The 16,017-nt window shown below is 31.1% G+C and overlaps 5 protein-coding genes across 10 annotated transcripts; 3 read left to right on the plus strand and 2 right to left on the minus strand.

Annotated features, from left to right (window-relative positions):
- The first annotated feature begins 20 nt into the window (after positions 1–20).
- On the plus strand, positions 21–1,683 carry LOC139988238 (pyroglutamyl-peptidase 1). 5 transcript variants are annotated; one of them, XM_072005415.1, is made up of 4 exons: positions 456–778; positions 858–1,056; positions 1,162–1,197; positions 1,393–1,683. In XM_072005415.1, exons 1-4 carry the CDS (start codon positions 560–562, stop codon positions 1,413–1,415), a joined length of 477 nt encoding a protein of 158 aa, XP_071861516.1. In that variant the 5' UTR covers positions 456–559; the 3' UTR covers positions 1,416–1,683. The 5 variants fall into 5 exon arrangements, with proteins under 5 accessions (XP_071861512.1, XP_071861513.1, XP_071861516.1 ...); XM_072005411.1 differs by adding an exon at positions 21–162 and having other exon boundaries at positions 415–778; positions 858–1,393; XM_072005412.1 differs by adding an exon at positions 188–328 and having other exon boundaries at positions 415–778; positions 858–1,393.
- On the minus strand, positions 1,257–3,815 carry Ints14 (integrator complex subunit 14). The gene is made up of 6 exons (XM_072005369.1): positions 3,103–3,815; positions 2,708–3,032; positions 2,425–2,636; positions 2,109–2,363; positions 1,710–2,039; positions 1,257–1,637 (listed from the first exon to the last, which is right to left on the minus strand). The coding sequence occupies exons 1-6, from the start codon at positions 3,277–3,279 to the stop codon at positions 1,410–1,412; spliced, it is 1,527 nt and encodes a 508-aa protein (XP_071861470.1). The 5' UTR covers positions 3,280–3,815; the 3' UTR covers positions 1,257–1,409.
- Positions 3,816–5,412: 1,597 nt separating this feature from the next.
- Positions 5,413–8,040, plus strand: LOC139988228 (lysosomal phospholipase A and acyltransferase). The gene is made up of 7 exons (XM_072005384.1): positions 5,413–5,779; positions 5,866–6,008; positions 6,092–6,326; positions 6,433–6,660; positions 6,740–6,911; positions 7,020–7,142; positions 7,223–8,040. The coding sequence occupies exons 1-7, from the start codon at positions 5,677–5,679 to the stop codon at positions 7,440–7,442; spliced, it is 1,224 nt and encodes a 407-aa protein (XP_071861485.1). The 5' UTR covers positions 5,413–5,676; the 3' UTR covers positions 7,443–8,040.
- A 123-nt stretch (positions 8,041–8,163) lies between these two features.
- LOC139988222 (TBC1 domain family member 20) lies at positions 8,164–10,935 on the minus strand. 2 transcript variants are annotated; one of them, XM_072005375.1, is made up of 6 exons: positions 10,263–10,935; positions 10,074–10,193; positions 9,622–9,865; positions 9,298–9,501; positions 8,980–9,199; positions 8,164–8,906 (listed from the first exon to the last, which is right to left on the minus strand). In XM_072005375.1, exons 1-6 carry the CDS (start codon positions 10,528–10,530, stop codon positions 8,601–8,603), a joined length of 1,362 nt encoding a protein of 453 aa, XP_071861476.1. In that variant the 5' UTR covers positions 10,531–10,935; the 3' UTR covers positions 8,164–8,600. The 2 variants fall into 2 exon arrangements, with proteins under 2 accessions (XP_071861476.1, XP_071861475.1); XM_072005374.1 differs by having other exon boundaries at positions 10,074–10,935.
- A 1,437-nt stretch (positions 10,936–12,372) lies between these two features.
- Positions 12,373–15,912, plus strand: LOC139988263 (inosine-5'-monophosphate dehydrogenase 1b-like). The gene is made up of 3 exons (XM_072005461.1): positions 12,373–12,630; positions 12,711–13,089; positions 13,574–15,912. The coding sequence occupies exons 2-3, from the start codon at positions 12,757–12,759 to the stop codon at positions 14,819–14,821; spliced, it is 1,581 nt and encodes a 526-aa protein (XP_071861562.1). The 5' UTR covers positions 12,373–12,630; positions 12,711–12,756; the 3' UTR covers positions 14,822–15,912.
- The last annotated feature ends 105 nt before the right edge of the window (positions 15,913–16,017 follow it).

Below are 16,017 nucleotides of genomic sequence, written 5' to 3' on the forward strand. Positions count from 1 at the left end.
AGTCTTCACCAGAGTACGTATTTCACAATACAATTGAAGACATATCTTAAAATATAACACACTTCTCTCTCAATTAATGTAATGAACGGAGTAAATTGTCAAAACATCACCTAATGTATCGTCAGCCATTTTCCCCAACTGATTCTCCCTTGTGCATCATTGGTAATATACAAACTAGATAGCGACTCACGCATTCGACAAAGAAAATATATTTTAGATTCACAAATAAATTATAATATTATACGTCAAATGTCTTATAGAGCCATATTCATTTAATGTTTATAAACGTTTTTGATCATATATCCTAGAAATAGATATAATGAAAAATGTAATTTACAATGAAATCAAATAAATGAATATAGATAGAACATTATGGTTAGGTAAATGAAATAGCATTTTTTCCCTTATTGACAGATCTTTATGAGATCACTCTTATCAACTTGTGACAAAATGATAACAGCATGATAACAACAAATCATAAAAGTTTTGTGTGAATTACTGGAATATTAGTGGAATGAAGGAAACTTCGCTTTTTCAAGTGAAATAGTTGAATTTAACAATGGAAGTTAATAAAAAGTACATAGTATTAGTAACTGGATTTGGTCCATTTGATAATCATATCGTTAACGCTAGTTGGGAAGCTGCAAAGGAATTAAGTAAACTATGCATTAACTCGAAAGAATTGATGGACGTTGAAGTAATCGTAAAAGAGATTCCAGTTTCGTATGAAGATGTAACTAAATATGTACCAAAGTTTTGGCAAGAGTATAAACCTATAGTAAATTTTGATTTGTGATCAAGTTATACCTTACGATTCGATGAATAGCAACTTTCTACTTTCCCTTTTTTTTTGTTAGGTGGTTCTACATTTAGGAGTAAGTCGCCAAGCGCGATGTTTAACTATAGAATGTCGTGCTCATAGTAATGGTTACTTAAGAAAAGATATATTTAACAAATGTCCAGACGAAAGTAATATTGAATCTGAAATTTTTGAAACTAAAATAAATGCCAAACAAATTTGTAACATAATTAATGAAAGTTCAGACAAAACAAAATGTAATGCTTGTATTTCATACAATGCAGGAAGATATTTATGTGAATACATATTTTATAAATCTCTACAGATTGCACCTAAAAGAACACTATTTGTTCATGTTCCAGATTTCAATCAGTATTCAAGTGTACAAAGTGCAAAAGGTTTATATGAAATTTTATATTATATTATCGAGGATATGAAAAAACAATAGACAATAAGCTTTATAATATAAAAGTTATAATTGTATGTGTGTATGTCCAAAGTAGTATTTAATAAATCACTATTTAAAATACTAAATTTATTCTTAATGTAAAAAAATGATTGTTATTTTATATAAATATATATATATGTCACAGATATGTTGTTACTTTATCTATGATCCTCCATGTTGAAATCTAGTACGTGCTGGTGGTATATTGTATCTAAGCTCTAAAAACTCTGGTTTCCTTATCAAAGACGCTACATGACCCATTTGAATTGTACAGTCAGGATTTAGATTTGGAGGTAATAATGTACACTCTCGTTCTAGAATGCAAGCCACTGCTTCTAGAAGTTCTATAAATCCCATTGATGATGCAGCTTTACGTAATCGATTCACCTCCTGCAGAAAAATATAAAAATATTATGGATAAAAACATTCGCAACAATTTTCTGTTGTCTCTTATTACTTTACCTTATAAAAGTTTTGAGTTTTCTCAGGTAATTTTCTTGCATGCCTTAAAATTTTCTGAATATCTGACTGTAACCCGCCTTGACGAATCCAAGAAGGTCCACTTTGAGTATAACTCCTTTTGTCATTTGGCCTAACTGGAAAACTAACAGCAGTACCTTTAGCTGCATCAATAGGACCTAAATTGCTGAAATTTCCTAACCAAGGCACAACATCTAAACCTGGTTCTAATACTGTTAACATTAAATTTGACTTTTTTTTTGTATCTGCCCATGAATATATAAATCCATACCATTCACTGTTTAACAAACAGAGAGCTACCATATTTTCAACCTATAGAAAATATCTATTCTATAATTTCTATATAATTAAAAAGTATTGAATTTGTTGAAATTTTGTTACCTTTAATGCTCCATGTAATAACACGCAAAAGGATGGTACTTTTCCTTCATCTCCATTCTCATCTGTATCTGAATCTTCTTCTAAAGATATTCCTTGCATGCTTGGACTCTTTTCTGTGGCTAATGGTAACACCAAATGTCTAGATATAGCACTAGGACTACCAACATCTGCTACCGATATAAATCCACAAATTTCTATGGTTTTTGATATCATTAACCCAGATGTTAATTCAAAATCTGTCTTCTTAGTATATGGCTGAAATGTAACAATTTTGTTTAAAACCTGAAGTAAGTTTCTTTTACACATTATTATTTACCATAGGTGCTGGTGAAAGAAGAATACGAGAACCTAAATTTCCACACTTCAAATATCCTTGAAAAGACACATAATTAGTTTCTGATAATTTTTGAAAACAAGTTGTGACCGAATGTTTTGAAAGTGGAGCTTCAGGCACTAATACTACGCTATCACCACCAGCAAGATCAACTAAACGTTGGTACAGTGGTAAACCAATGTGTAAACCAGCATCTGATAAAAGATTAAAATTACTTAACATATTTAAGACTACTGAAATATTGCATGCTCATATTATAACATACCTTGTTGCGATGCAAGGCAAATAACGCTTAATTTTCCTGGATAAGGAAAAGGTAGCGGAAATGGATTTACATCTCTTGTTACATTTAAGGAATTCAAAGAATCACCTAAAGACATGGGTCCTACTCCAGGATTACCATCAGTGATTAACACTACTTGACATGCAGTAGTATTACCCCATTCTGCCATAATAACATTATTGACACCATGAAGAGCAGTTTCAATACAAGTCTTGTCACATTCTTCGATATTTTGTAATTTCGAACGTATGCTATCATAATCACGAGTGAATGGGCAAATAACTTCGTACAATGAGGAAAACACAACCTAAATTAAAATAGAAACGTACAAGTAATACAAGTAATAAGGAACTATTTATTATTGAGAAAGGACTTACTAAAGCCACAAATTCCAATTTTGAGTTTGCTTGCAAATAATGTAATAATGCATTTATGCCATGTACAGCTAAATGATGTCTTGTTAATTGTTCAATTTGATTATTTTCACCAGATCCGCTTCCTAATATAGGACGCCTCATTGATAAAGACACATCTAATGCTATAACTGTTGGCATCTTTATATATTACTAAACAAAAGTTTTAATTTCCTTTATATCAACACAATATTTATCCACATTTCTTTCGATATTTATCAGCTAAAAAATAACGTAATAGTCATTATTCAAAAATTTTAGGTTAGAACTTTCAAACGTTGTCTATACATGTGTATGTGTACATATATATATATATACCTATATTGCTTCGTAAATATCATTCTGATCATTTAGTAATAGATTTATAAATTATATTTTCATTTTCCATCGAACAGTATTTTATTCTGTTTTGTGAAAATATAAATTTTATGTTATTATTTTATATCTTATAATTTTTTTGTTCAGTCAATTCAGCTTTAATCATTTGTCCTACAATAATACTACATTTTGCGTAATTGTTTTTATCTTATAACTTATTTTGTCAGACATTAGACAAGCTTCTATCATGATATTTATCTTATAGTATATGTGTGTATTAACAGATTGTACTAGGGATGAGTAGGAAGATCGCCGATGCAATGTTAGAAAAGTCAGCCAAAATATGCGCACTAAGAATAGAAGCCTCTAGCGGTCACCAGCCGAACTCTACGCATATTTCTTCTCCGGTGCTTTGGTAGGAGTAACATGCGTATGAACGGCGAGAGAGGAAGTGTATTCGTAAAAAAAATGTGCGCACTGTATAGGGTAGAGGTCGCTGCAAAAGTAGACCTGTCAGATTAATCTTCAAAACATCCATTACCGGGAAAATTTTTTTGCACAAACTGATTCGGTACGTTATTATCAATGAAATTTATGTGTTTGGGACTCTTGTGAAAAGTTGGATTTCATTGTTAAAAATGCGCATGAAGATGTGCATTGAAAGTGTTTCAACCGTTCGCGGAGAGACGCGATCTCGAAGAAACGCGTCAACGGGAGTCGTAAATTCCCGTTACGATTCGAATAATCGACGCCATGAATCGTTCGATTCCCTTATTTCTGTTAGGATAATAAGGGTGGTTCAATTGAGTTTACACTGAATTAACACGTATAAATTAATATTTATTTCAGCAACTTTGTAAAGAAGATTGTTACGTTGATGCATAGGTACAAATTAAGTAAGTGATTGATTTAAGGATAGAAACTCGGTACAGACATGTTGACTATTCTAACGATGAAGAATAAGGGAAGTTTTAGTGACGATGCTGTGTTGGAGGAAAGCTAGTGATGGGTGTGTCTAGCACACAGGATCATCGGATTTGTTGATGACAATTTTGGTTAGGAAAGTGAGGGCAATAGACATTGCTTCTAATTGGATAATAAGAAGGTTGGTGGACTAGGAAGTGTCTTAGCCACCCTCGATAGAAAGTTGCTAGTGGGAAGCATCATACGTGAGAAAAACTAACTTTCCCGTGTCTTCTCGTAGTAAACAAACTTTAGAAAACGGCTAAGTAAAAAGATCTTTGTTAGATCTGAAAGACCTTAGCTAGAAAATTCCTGAGATTTATGATAGGTCCTTAAGGCTATTTAGGGTACGCAGTAAAAATGTGTAGACATCTGGTTGCCATCTTGCCCGCGGTGTGTGGCCTGGTCTAGATAGAGTGTCGCCAGACGTAACACACAATACAGTACATAATACAATGAAAGTAAAAAATGAGATTACTTATTTTAAATTACTTATACAAAATGTATTTGGAAAGAGTTTCAATAAATCAGAATAGTTCAGCAACAATCATGTTATTTATTCTTTTCTCTATTAAATCCCACAAAAACCCACCAGAATTAAAAAAATGAAATCGAAAAATGGTTAAGAACATGCGGAATTTAAAGAGGAAGAATAAAATGACCGCGAAATAGCTTTCGAAAATTCCGAGAGATAACACTAAACTCCAAGAATTATCGAAGTACTGTCATCTTCTACAAGATCATATTCTCTTCATATAAAATTGTAAAGTCGATTCAAAGTTCTGGTCAAAATCTCAAAAACTTCAGTTTTGAAAAATTCCTGGAATATGACGTCATTTTCAAGATGTGGAAATTTCTCCTCTTGTCGTATATACACAGGTTTCTCCCATCAAAAGTACCAAACTGCACTGGAGAGAGAAATGTGCGTATAGTTCAGCCGTTTGACCGCTAGAGGCAACAATTCTTGGAACTTATTTTTGGCTGAATGTTTCCCATGCTTATCGGCGACTATCGTATTGAGTACAATATTTTCCATATTGACGAATCTCAAATGTGTGCGTCATCAGCTGATTGCGTACTATCAGCTACGTGACTAAAAGAAAAAAATTCATTGTTAGTGCAACGATCTGTTTATTGTGCGTGTTTGTGATTGAATCAACGGCTATCCCAAATAGTGGTGTCAATTATACAATATAAATTGAAATGTACAATTTTAATGTCATTGCATATCTAATCAGTAGAAGAGTTTAATACAAAATGCGTTTATATCTTGTTATATACACGATTATTTCTTTATCTTGCTTTCTATCTGTAAAGTCGTGGCATTCTAGAAATAAACAAATATCTCCCGTTATACTTGGTAATTATTTTTCATTATATGAAGTAATTTCGTAATGCATTATTTTGAATTATTGTATTCATATATAATAATTATTGTATTAAAAGTTCCAGGCGATGGTGGCAGTCAAGTGGAAGCAAAAATTAACAAAACCACAGTGGTGCATTATTTATGTGAGAAAGTTTCTACTGAATATTTTAATATCTGGTTAAATTTAGAATTACTTGTACCAGTCATCATAGACTGCTGGGTAATTGTTGTTATATTTTATATTTCCTATACTTTTAATAGTATATAACAAATTATTTATTTAATATGTCTACTGCATTCTAGATTGACAATATGAAATTAACTTATGACAATATTACAAGAACAACAAGAAATCAAGATGGTGTTGATATACGTATACCAGGTTGGGGTGATCCATTTGTTGTTGAATATTTAGATCCAAGTAAAGCTTCTCCTGGAGCATACTTTAAAGACATTGGTAACATGCTAGTGAATGAACTTGGATATGTCAGAAATCATTCTTTGCGTGGTGCACCTTATGATTTTAGAAAAGCACCCAGTATGTATAATTCATTATTAAAATATATATTACATAGTTGTGCTTACATATCATTATATTTTAATTTTACCATGATGCAAAGAGAAAATCTTTATCTCTTTTTTAGATGAAAATGAAATGTTTTTCAATAGATTGAAAGATTTGGTTGAAGAAACATATAACAATAATAATCAAGTCCCTGTAACATTACTAGCACACAGTATGGGTGGACCAATGTCACTTATATTCTTACAACGTCAATCTCAGAAGTGGAAGGACAAATACATCAATTGTCTGATTACTCTTTCAGCTGTTTGGGGTGGCAGTGTTAAAGCACTTAAAGTCTTTGCAGTTGGTATGAAGTACGCATAATATGTATGCATGTTATATATATATATATAAGCAATTATACTTTTATTATTCCCCTCTTGTAGGAGATGATTTAGGCGCATACCTTTTACGCCAAAGTATTCTGAAAGATGAACAGATAACTAGTCCTAGCTTAGGATGGTTATTGCCATCAAGATTATTCTGGAAAGACACAGAAATATTGGTACAGTCAGAAAAAAAGAACTACACATTACTCACATTACAAGATTATCTGATGTAAGATATACTATATACGATAATTAATTAATTATGTAATTACTAGTATTAATAATATTTCAATAGTTTTCTTATGTTATTAAAAATGATATTTATTAAATCTTGTAGAGATATAAATGTTCCAAATGGTTGGGAATTTAGGAAAGATAATGAAAAATATCAATTAGATTTTACTGCTCCAGAGGTTGAGGTTCATTGTTTGTATGGAAGCGGCATAGATACAGTAGAAAAGTATGTTAATTCTATCCTTATCATCAGTTTAATAGCAATTTACAAGCTTCGTGGGATGTTTACATATAAATTATTCCTAGGTTATATTATAAGCCTGGTATATCAATAGAAGGAACTCCTCAGTTAATTCCCGGTGATGGTGATGGTACTGTAAATTTAAGAAGTTTGGAGGGTTGTAAGTATTGGCAGGGTAAGCAAAAACGGAAAGTTTATTCTCAAGTCTTCCCTGGTGTAAATCACATGGAAATTCTTAACAATAGTTCTGTATTAAATTATATCAAAATTCTTTTAAAAGTATGATATTACTCAAGGAATTATGTCTTTAAGTATAATTTCCAGTGTAATTGCCAAATCAAATAACTAGAAGATGTAATAAATTGTAGAAATACAATAATGATATTTCACGATAAGAAATTACAATGAGAAATAATACTTTTTTGATTATGTGTACATATATACAAATATTAGTATATTTTCCATTAAGTAAATATTAATATTAGAAAAATATAATAACACTCCAGCTTTGTACTTTTGTTCATCTATGGCTAGACAGTTACAAAGATATATTATAGTTTTTATTTATTTTATACTTTTAGACATTGATATTATCTTTGAAATTTTATTCTTAATTATAATATCTATGTAATATATTAAAAATCTATTAGCACACTTTTCCTATCTTAATATCTCAGGTACAAATTCATTTAGAACATACATTATGTGATTTTTCTATTTATAATATAACTTAATTTGTTTACATTTAAACAAAGCCTTTGAAAGTACAAATTGTTTACAGCAATGTATATTTCTTGTAATAAGTCTCAGATAAAAATCACACACGACAAAGAGAAATATAACTGAAAATGTATAAATGGGAATAAATAAAATTATAAAATTATATTTTTTTATTAGTAACCATTAATTTGTTGTTATACTAAGTTAATTCTTACTTGCAAATTTGAATATATACATACTTGCATCACAGATCGTAAAAACACGATAATAATCTAAACAACAAATATATCTTTCACGTTTAAAAATCCTTTTTTAATGTTTCAAAATATACATATTACAGATATATTTTTTCGCAAGCACATGTATGCTTTGTCTCTGCCCTCCCTTTCAATCTCAAAGATCTGTTTACATTTCTGATACTGTAAATATATGTGCACAAAAGGTTCATATCGATTTCAAAGAACACAGCATAAAGGCAGCACAGGAATGCTCAATATGTTCCTTATAACACATTCAGAAACAAATTCGTTTAATCACTGATTAATAAGATTATCAACGGTCCTTATCACTTGTATTTTATAATAGTACATCATTATTTCATTATGTTTGTGTGCCCAACAATTTGTTTTATTTACCAAACCAATGGCATATAAATAAAATGGAATTTTGTTTCAAGGACACATAAATGAATCTATAATCTAAATAGATTATATTCATTTAATGTCAGTTAAGACCAGATGAAGATCTTAAAAAGGCATACAATCCCAGAGCCAAAATAGTTACTACCGTGATCGTTTTGTAACTTCTGATACGATACGGTATTCTTGGCGCTGATTTTACGATTCTGAGTTGACGTTGCTTTTCTCTTTCTTGACGACTTGCTTCTGCCTTTGCTTTCCATTCTTGTTCTTTACATTTTCGTTTTCGATCGAATTCTCTAACATCGTTACTTATAGATTCAGGTGGATATTCACGATATAAATTTTTTGCTTCAACTAGAAGCGTTTCAAAAGGTAGGTCGTCCGGTAACTATAAATAAAGATAATTCTTATATAAAATAAACAGACTTTAGTGCATTTTTACTTTATTAAACATTACTCACAGTACATAAAACTTTATGCGTGTGACCCATATCAGGTGTAGTATTAAAAATTTCTGTTGCTCTATGTGCTACGATCACAGTACTTAGATAAAGAGGCATCAATGGAGGACTGCCAAGAAAGTAATCAAATAATCTGTGTAACAGTTTTCTATTTTCCGCATACTTGTGCGCATACCATGTTGTATATTCAGCCAATGCAAAATGCGGAAATAATTCTACACTATAACATAAAATAGATTCAATTTAAAATTCTGTACAAATATCATGTAAAATATGTATTTATCAAATATATATAATATATGTTTATATTATACAAACTTTTCCAAGTGTTCTAATAAGGTGGGATGCACTCTCTCCAAGAGTGCAAATATATAAAATAATTCTTGATTCACTTTTTCCATTGTTTTCTCCATAAATCTTTCAAGGAATTCTAAAGAAATGCTTTCAAGTACACGCAAACCTTTTTCTAAGCCCATGACAAGAAGTACAGTTGCTGCTATATCATTATATCCCTGGTAATAACTAAGTACGTATTATTTTATTTTGTATTATCAACATACATATGTCTATAGCAAGCTTTCCCACAATGATAACAATATGGAAATGTTGCATGTGATGTGTAAATGTATATATAATACTAACTTCAACATAGAATGTTTGTGAAGAACCCAACACATTAATTGTGTTAGCTGTTCATGGAAATGATCAATCTCATGTTGTGTAGCATTTTGCGAAATATGGCTGCCACTGCGTGCTACATCCTTTAATATTTGTTGGTAGACCTCATTTGGTATATGACTGTGTATAGTTTCTAGTCCAGTTACAGAAAAAGTGGTTTCTTCCGGGAGCCGCAATAGTGTTGGCCACAAAGCCCTTCGTATATCATCTATAGATCATTTTTATGACTACAAGATTTAATTACATGTTATAAAATTATTTTCAATAAGGAACCTATACAAGTTTATGTTTTACTATCTTAAATAAGTTTGTACAATACAATTTTCATTTAACAAAGGTATAACAGCAAATTACATTGTATTATTCATGTAAAGGTTTCTTATTGATAATAATCCATGATCATGTCAATAAAATACCATTAACTAAACCCTCACTGCTGCAACCCAGTAGCTTCAGTTCTCCTAATGTTAGGTTTGGATTGGCGACGCTTCCTCGAATAACACTTATCTTCATCCGTTCTCTATTCGTCAATGGCTCTGTATCACCAAAATTATGTTCTAATAAATTTTTATCGTCTTCGTGATTTAACGATCCGTTTTGTTTACCTGACAAATTAAAATCTGCGATGTCAGGTATTTGCGGCATAATATTATCGTACCATGCCTTCGTAGAATCGGACATTCTTACAAGAGGTACATCACTTTTCGTATCAGAAATTTCTTCTTTTGATACAAAATTTACTGTTTCAATTACATTCCTTCGCCTAACTTTTAGGTTATGCTTTTCAATAGGATCTGACATCTCTGTAATCGTTTCTGGGACATTGGAATCCAAAGATATTTCGTCCTCTTCGGGCTCCATGTTATTCGACATAACAAATTCATACCAAAAATTTTTCGAAATGATGTGCCATTACACAAAAAATTTACAGAAATCTCCCGGAACTTCTGACAGAACAATGACAATCTGTCAAGAATGACACGCATTGATCACCGTCACTCACTCTTAAGAGAAGTTGCTTATTAATTGAAATTGAGCAGACGCTGACGTGGCTCATGATTTCTCTTGCTTTTATATTAGCACAGATAAGGTATAAAATAGATATATTACATGGCTTGAGTTTTCGTAAAATCCTTTTAACATTTTAATGTTGCACTTTTAATTTCTAACATAACTGATCTAGTATAAAGTAAGATTACGTATATATAACATATATGTGTAATCCTTGCCTATGACTAGCGTTACCAGATCAAGACACTGATATGTACACTATGAATACAAGATTCCATGAAACGACTCGATCTTGGACATATCATGGCTTTAATATGTAGCGCCACTATCGTTCAACCATTGTACTTTACTTCCCTGTATTCCCCTTCGCCCTCACAGCATTCAGCACTGTCACTAATAGATACGATGTGATATAACTGTTTAAGTACATCTTCTTTATCCACAATAATAAACTAGAGAGAGAAATGTTAGAAATATTTTAAATTCACTATTCCCTTTCTGTGAACTTCATTAATCATTACTTCATATTACCTCATATTACATTTATATGCGTATTTTAACAACACTATTTTCATTTGCTGTAGTTAACTTTTTTGAATTTCAAGCAATTTGCATTACTATTTTGCTATTCGTATATCATATTGCATACATAATATAATAATATGTTATTGTATTACATTATTAGTTTAGTCTCTTATAAACTCCACTTTTTGAACTTTGCGTCATTTTCCCTTAATACATCAGTCAAACAATAGAGGCGCTGGCATATATAGTCTCTAATTTGCTTCAACTGTAGTATAGCTGGTTTATGGTAATCTCATATCTCGTATAAACAGTATACATTATATCAAACTATACATGTCAGTGGGCAAAGGGCATATAAGCAGGTCTCAACTATCATATACCGAAAGCATAGAAGAAACAGTCTGAAAATTCAATATAAAAAAATCAACATAGAATGCAAGAAGGTTCTCATTCTGCGCATGTATAACATGCTATGAATGTCTCAGACAAAAACAGAGATCCTTGACTCATAAAATTATCCTATAATTCTATCCATGCCATCCATCCTATCCTTTCTATCCCATTCTTATTCTATCCTGATGGAAAGAATCCACCATCTTCTCGTGGATCCTACCATACAATGACATTTCTTTACAAATAAGATTCTTGTAGAAATTTGATTATTATAAAAGTATTGTTATTGGCCAAAAGTGGATCAGCCAAATTCTGTTGTAAGTATAAATAACAGTATTGACCCTGTAATGAAATGAAAGCCATAAAGCGGACCACGTGGTCCTTACACAAGATTTAGCTATTTAAGCTATTTAAGCTGATAGTAACTTTTCGGAATTTTTAAAAACGCAACCTTGAAGTGGAATTTGCAAAATAAAAATTTGTTCATAATTTTTCAATGTAATAAACATTTATTCAGAAAAAGTTATTTTTCCGATTTAAACGAAACGAAGTTTACTCAATAGGATAAATAGTTTCCGAGATATAAATTGGAACGTACAACACATTTTCTCAACAATGAACAAAAATCACAAAATTCGAAGGCTTATATTTCCCAAACAGTTTCGAAAGGAATAAAATGATGACTTAAACCCCCCCTAATTTCATGTGAATAACATCATATCCCATTTTGTATAAAATTGCAGGCATTAAGGGAAGAAGTGATCGATTTAAAGTAGACATCGTTATTATCCTTTCATTTATCTACAATACGAGTACACATCACTAGTTAATAACTGTACTATTTTCCCCCACTACCTTCCGACCTTTCCCTTTATTCCCTCCACCCGGTAACAACAACAACGCTGGCCGTTAACTGTAACGCCATAAGCTACAGCTGCTACAAGCTATAAATGCACTGTGCGCACGTTGACTTCGGTCATTTTGCCTGGAGATCTCCGGTTCAACACACGCGGGAGTGGGAAAGACGCGCGATTTTTAACGTCAGTGCTACAAAAGCGTGATATATCATCTCGTCATATGGTAGTTGTAATATTAATGAAGTACAAATAATCTTCTACGACAAGAAAGGACACGAATTCACACAAATAATCGTCGATTAAGAAAAAAACAATGGCAGACTCTATGATTGGTAACTGTGATAGAAAACCGGCAGATGTACTCTTACCAGATGATGGACTTTCAGCAGCACAATTATTCGCTACCGGCGATGGTATCACCTATAATGATTTTATTATTTTACCCGGTTATATCGATTTTACTGCCAACGAGGTTGATTTACTATCGCCATTGACAAAGAAGATTATGATTAAAACACCGCTAGTATCATCTCCCATGGACACAGTTACAGAATCTGACATGGCTATTGCCATGGCCCTATGTGGAGGAATTGGCATAATACATCATAATTGTACGCCTGAATATCAAGCCAACGAAGTACATAAGGTATATATATATTTTTTAATTTAAACATTTTCGTTTGTCTAGTACAACCGCGAAATTTTTATCGGAACTCACGACACATCCCCTCACAGACACATTTGCCGTTAATATAAATGGAATACAGGTTTCATCTCGTCTATCTGTATCTATGATCTTTTTCGAATTCGATTCGATTTTCGATTTTCGATTCGGATAATAATGTTATTAGTGTTTAGTGACAACATATAAATCAACGGTAAATAATTTCCGATCTAACTTCGATTTAAGAGACATAAAATTATTGACACCTTTTTTTGTCATTGAATAATTTTCTATGCGTAAAATTCAAAAATGTAAGTTTTAATTTTAAGTTATGCGTTTGTAAAGATGAATGTTTTAAATAAAAAGAACAATAATTTTATGACCCTTGAACTGAAATTCAGCTATTCCAGACATCAATGTGTCTAAATCTTTTTTTTTTTTTTTTTTCAATTTTTATGATTTTTAGGTCAAGAAATATAAACATGGTTTCATTAGGGATCCAGTAGTTCTATCACCTAATCACACAGTCAAAGATGTCTTAAATGTGAAAGCTGAACATGGCTTTTCTGGTGTTCCTATTACAAATACAGGAAAAGTTGGAGGTAAACTATTGGGCATCGTAACATCTAGGGATATTGATTTTTTGAAGAATACAACAGATCAAAAATGCATAAAATTGAAATCAATAATGACAAAATTGGAGGATCTGATCACTGCAACTGCTGGTGTAACATTACAAGAGGCAAATGTAATTCTTGAGAAGTCTAGAAAAGGAAAACTCCCAATTGTCAATGAGGAAGGGGAATTAGTATCTTTAATGGCAAGAACTGACTTGAAAAAGAATCGTAGCTATCCAAATGCTAGTAAAGATGAGAATAAACAATTGTTGGTTGGTGCTGCTATTGGTACACGCGATGCTGATAAAGAAAGACTGCAACATCTTACTACAGCTGGTGTTGATGTTATTGTTTTGGATTCTTCTCAAGGCAATTCTATATATCAAATTGATATGATTAAGTACATTAAATCAGAATATCCAGAATTGCAGGTAATTGCAGGGAATGTTGTAACAACTTTGCAAGCTAAAAATCTTATAGAAGCTGGAGCTGATGCTTTAAGAGTTGGGATGGGTTGTGGATCTATTTGTATTACTCAAGAAGTTATGGCTGTGGGAAGACCTCAAGCAACTGCTGTATATAAAGTTGCAGAATATGCAAGGAAATTTGGTGTACCTATTATAGCTGATGGTGGTATTCAATCTATTGGGCACATTACTAAAAGCTTAAGTTTGGGTGCTAGCACAGTTATGATGGGATCTTTATTAGCTGGTACCTTAGAGGCACCAGGTGAATATTTTTTTCGTGATGGTGTACGTCTAAAGAAATATAGAGGCATGGGCTCCTTAGAAGCTATGAATAGAAAAGATGCACATGGTTCAGCAATGGATAGGTACTTTCATAATGAAATGGACAAGTTGAAAATAGCTCAAGGTGTTAGTGGCTCAATAATTGACAGAGGAACTGTTTTAAATTTTTTATCCTATTTAATATATGGCATTAAACATGGATGCCAAGATATCGGTGCAAAGTCTATATCTACCTTAAGATCTATGATGTATAGTGGAGAATTAAAATTTGAAAGAAGAACATATTCTGCTCAACAAGAAGGAAATGTTCATAGCCTTTTCTCATATGAAAAGAGACTTTTTAAATAGATAAATATTAAATGAGCATTTTACAAAAAGAGGAGTACCTGCATTTAATTGGATATAACTTGTCAATTGTAACAAATTATGTCCTGAATTATATGAACTCATATATTTGCTTATACCTAAACATATAACTATGCGAAGATATATGAAACAAATTGTTTTTTAATGATAGACAAGTGAAATTTATTTCACTATCATTTTATATATAATGAAAATAATTTAAGAACCTTTTTTTTATAATGTACTTATGAGATACAAACATGTATCTAATAGATATACATGTGTAAGAAATCTTGAATGATACAAGGGAAGGAGAAAGTTACTGATAATTAATTTTTTTTAAATCCTATAAATGTAGTAATTTACATGATAAATTTTCTCACATTTCTGTGATAACTCAATTTATTACTATGTATATATACATACGTGCCATCCTTTAAGTAGATTAATCTGTTTAATTTACATTACAGATATGACTGAATTATTAAACAAGTTATAACTATACATTGTTGTAATATTCTTTTCTTGCTGCATTCTTTGTTTACTACATCCTGTGCACCTGATTTAAATCACTAAAATGTACACTGTTTGGGATTCTTATGAAATCACATTAATATTTTAATAAACAAAATTTAAAAAGTATTTGAAAAGTACATAATATCCTTGAAAATCTACAATGCAGCAAGAAAAAAATTCAAGATCTAAATGCCAAACTATGAAGACGCTATTTGAAAGTAATTTAATCAGCATAATTGTTTATTAGCTGATTATTCATTTTTATTGAAACGTGATAGAAAAGAATCCATTATAGATAGATAGAAAAGAATACATTACAGTGTTATACTTTATCAGGTATTTTAATATAATTTATCAAAATATATTTTTATGACTCTGATTTAATATAAGCTATCTCTTGAAGGGAAAGACCTAAATTCAAGTACTTAAGTTAATTGTAAGACGATTTTATAATTCAAAATATACGAATTAAAGACATACAACATAAACTATTTTATTATTACTAGCCGCAAATTTTACACAGGTTGTTATAATAAAATTGTATATTTGAAATAAAGTCCTAACTAATGTTAAATATATCTCGTGTAAGTTATTATCATATAATCCATATAAATATTTCTATCGAATAAGATCACGATAAATAATTTTACTGTGGAAAAGGAATCGGATCAAAAGATAGAGGA

Source organism: Bombus fervidus, chromosome 6 (assembly GCF_041682495.2).
Source record: "Bombus fervidus isolate BK054 chromosome 6, iyBomFerv1, whole genome shotgun sequence".
Classification (NCBI taxonomy): domain Eukaryota; kingdom Metazoa; phylum Arthropoda; class Insecta; order Hymenoptera; family Apidae; genus Bombus; species Bombus fervidus.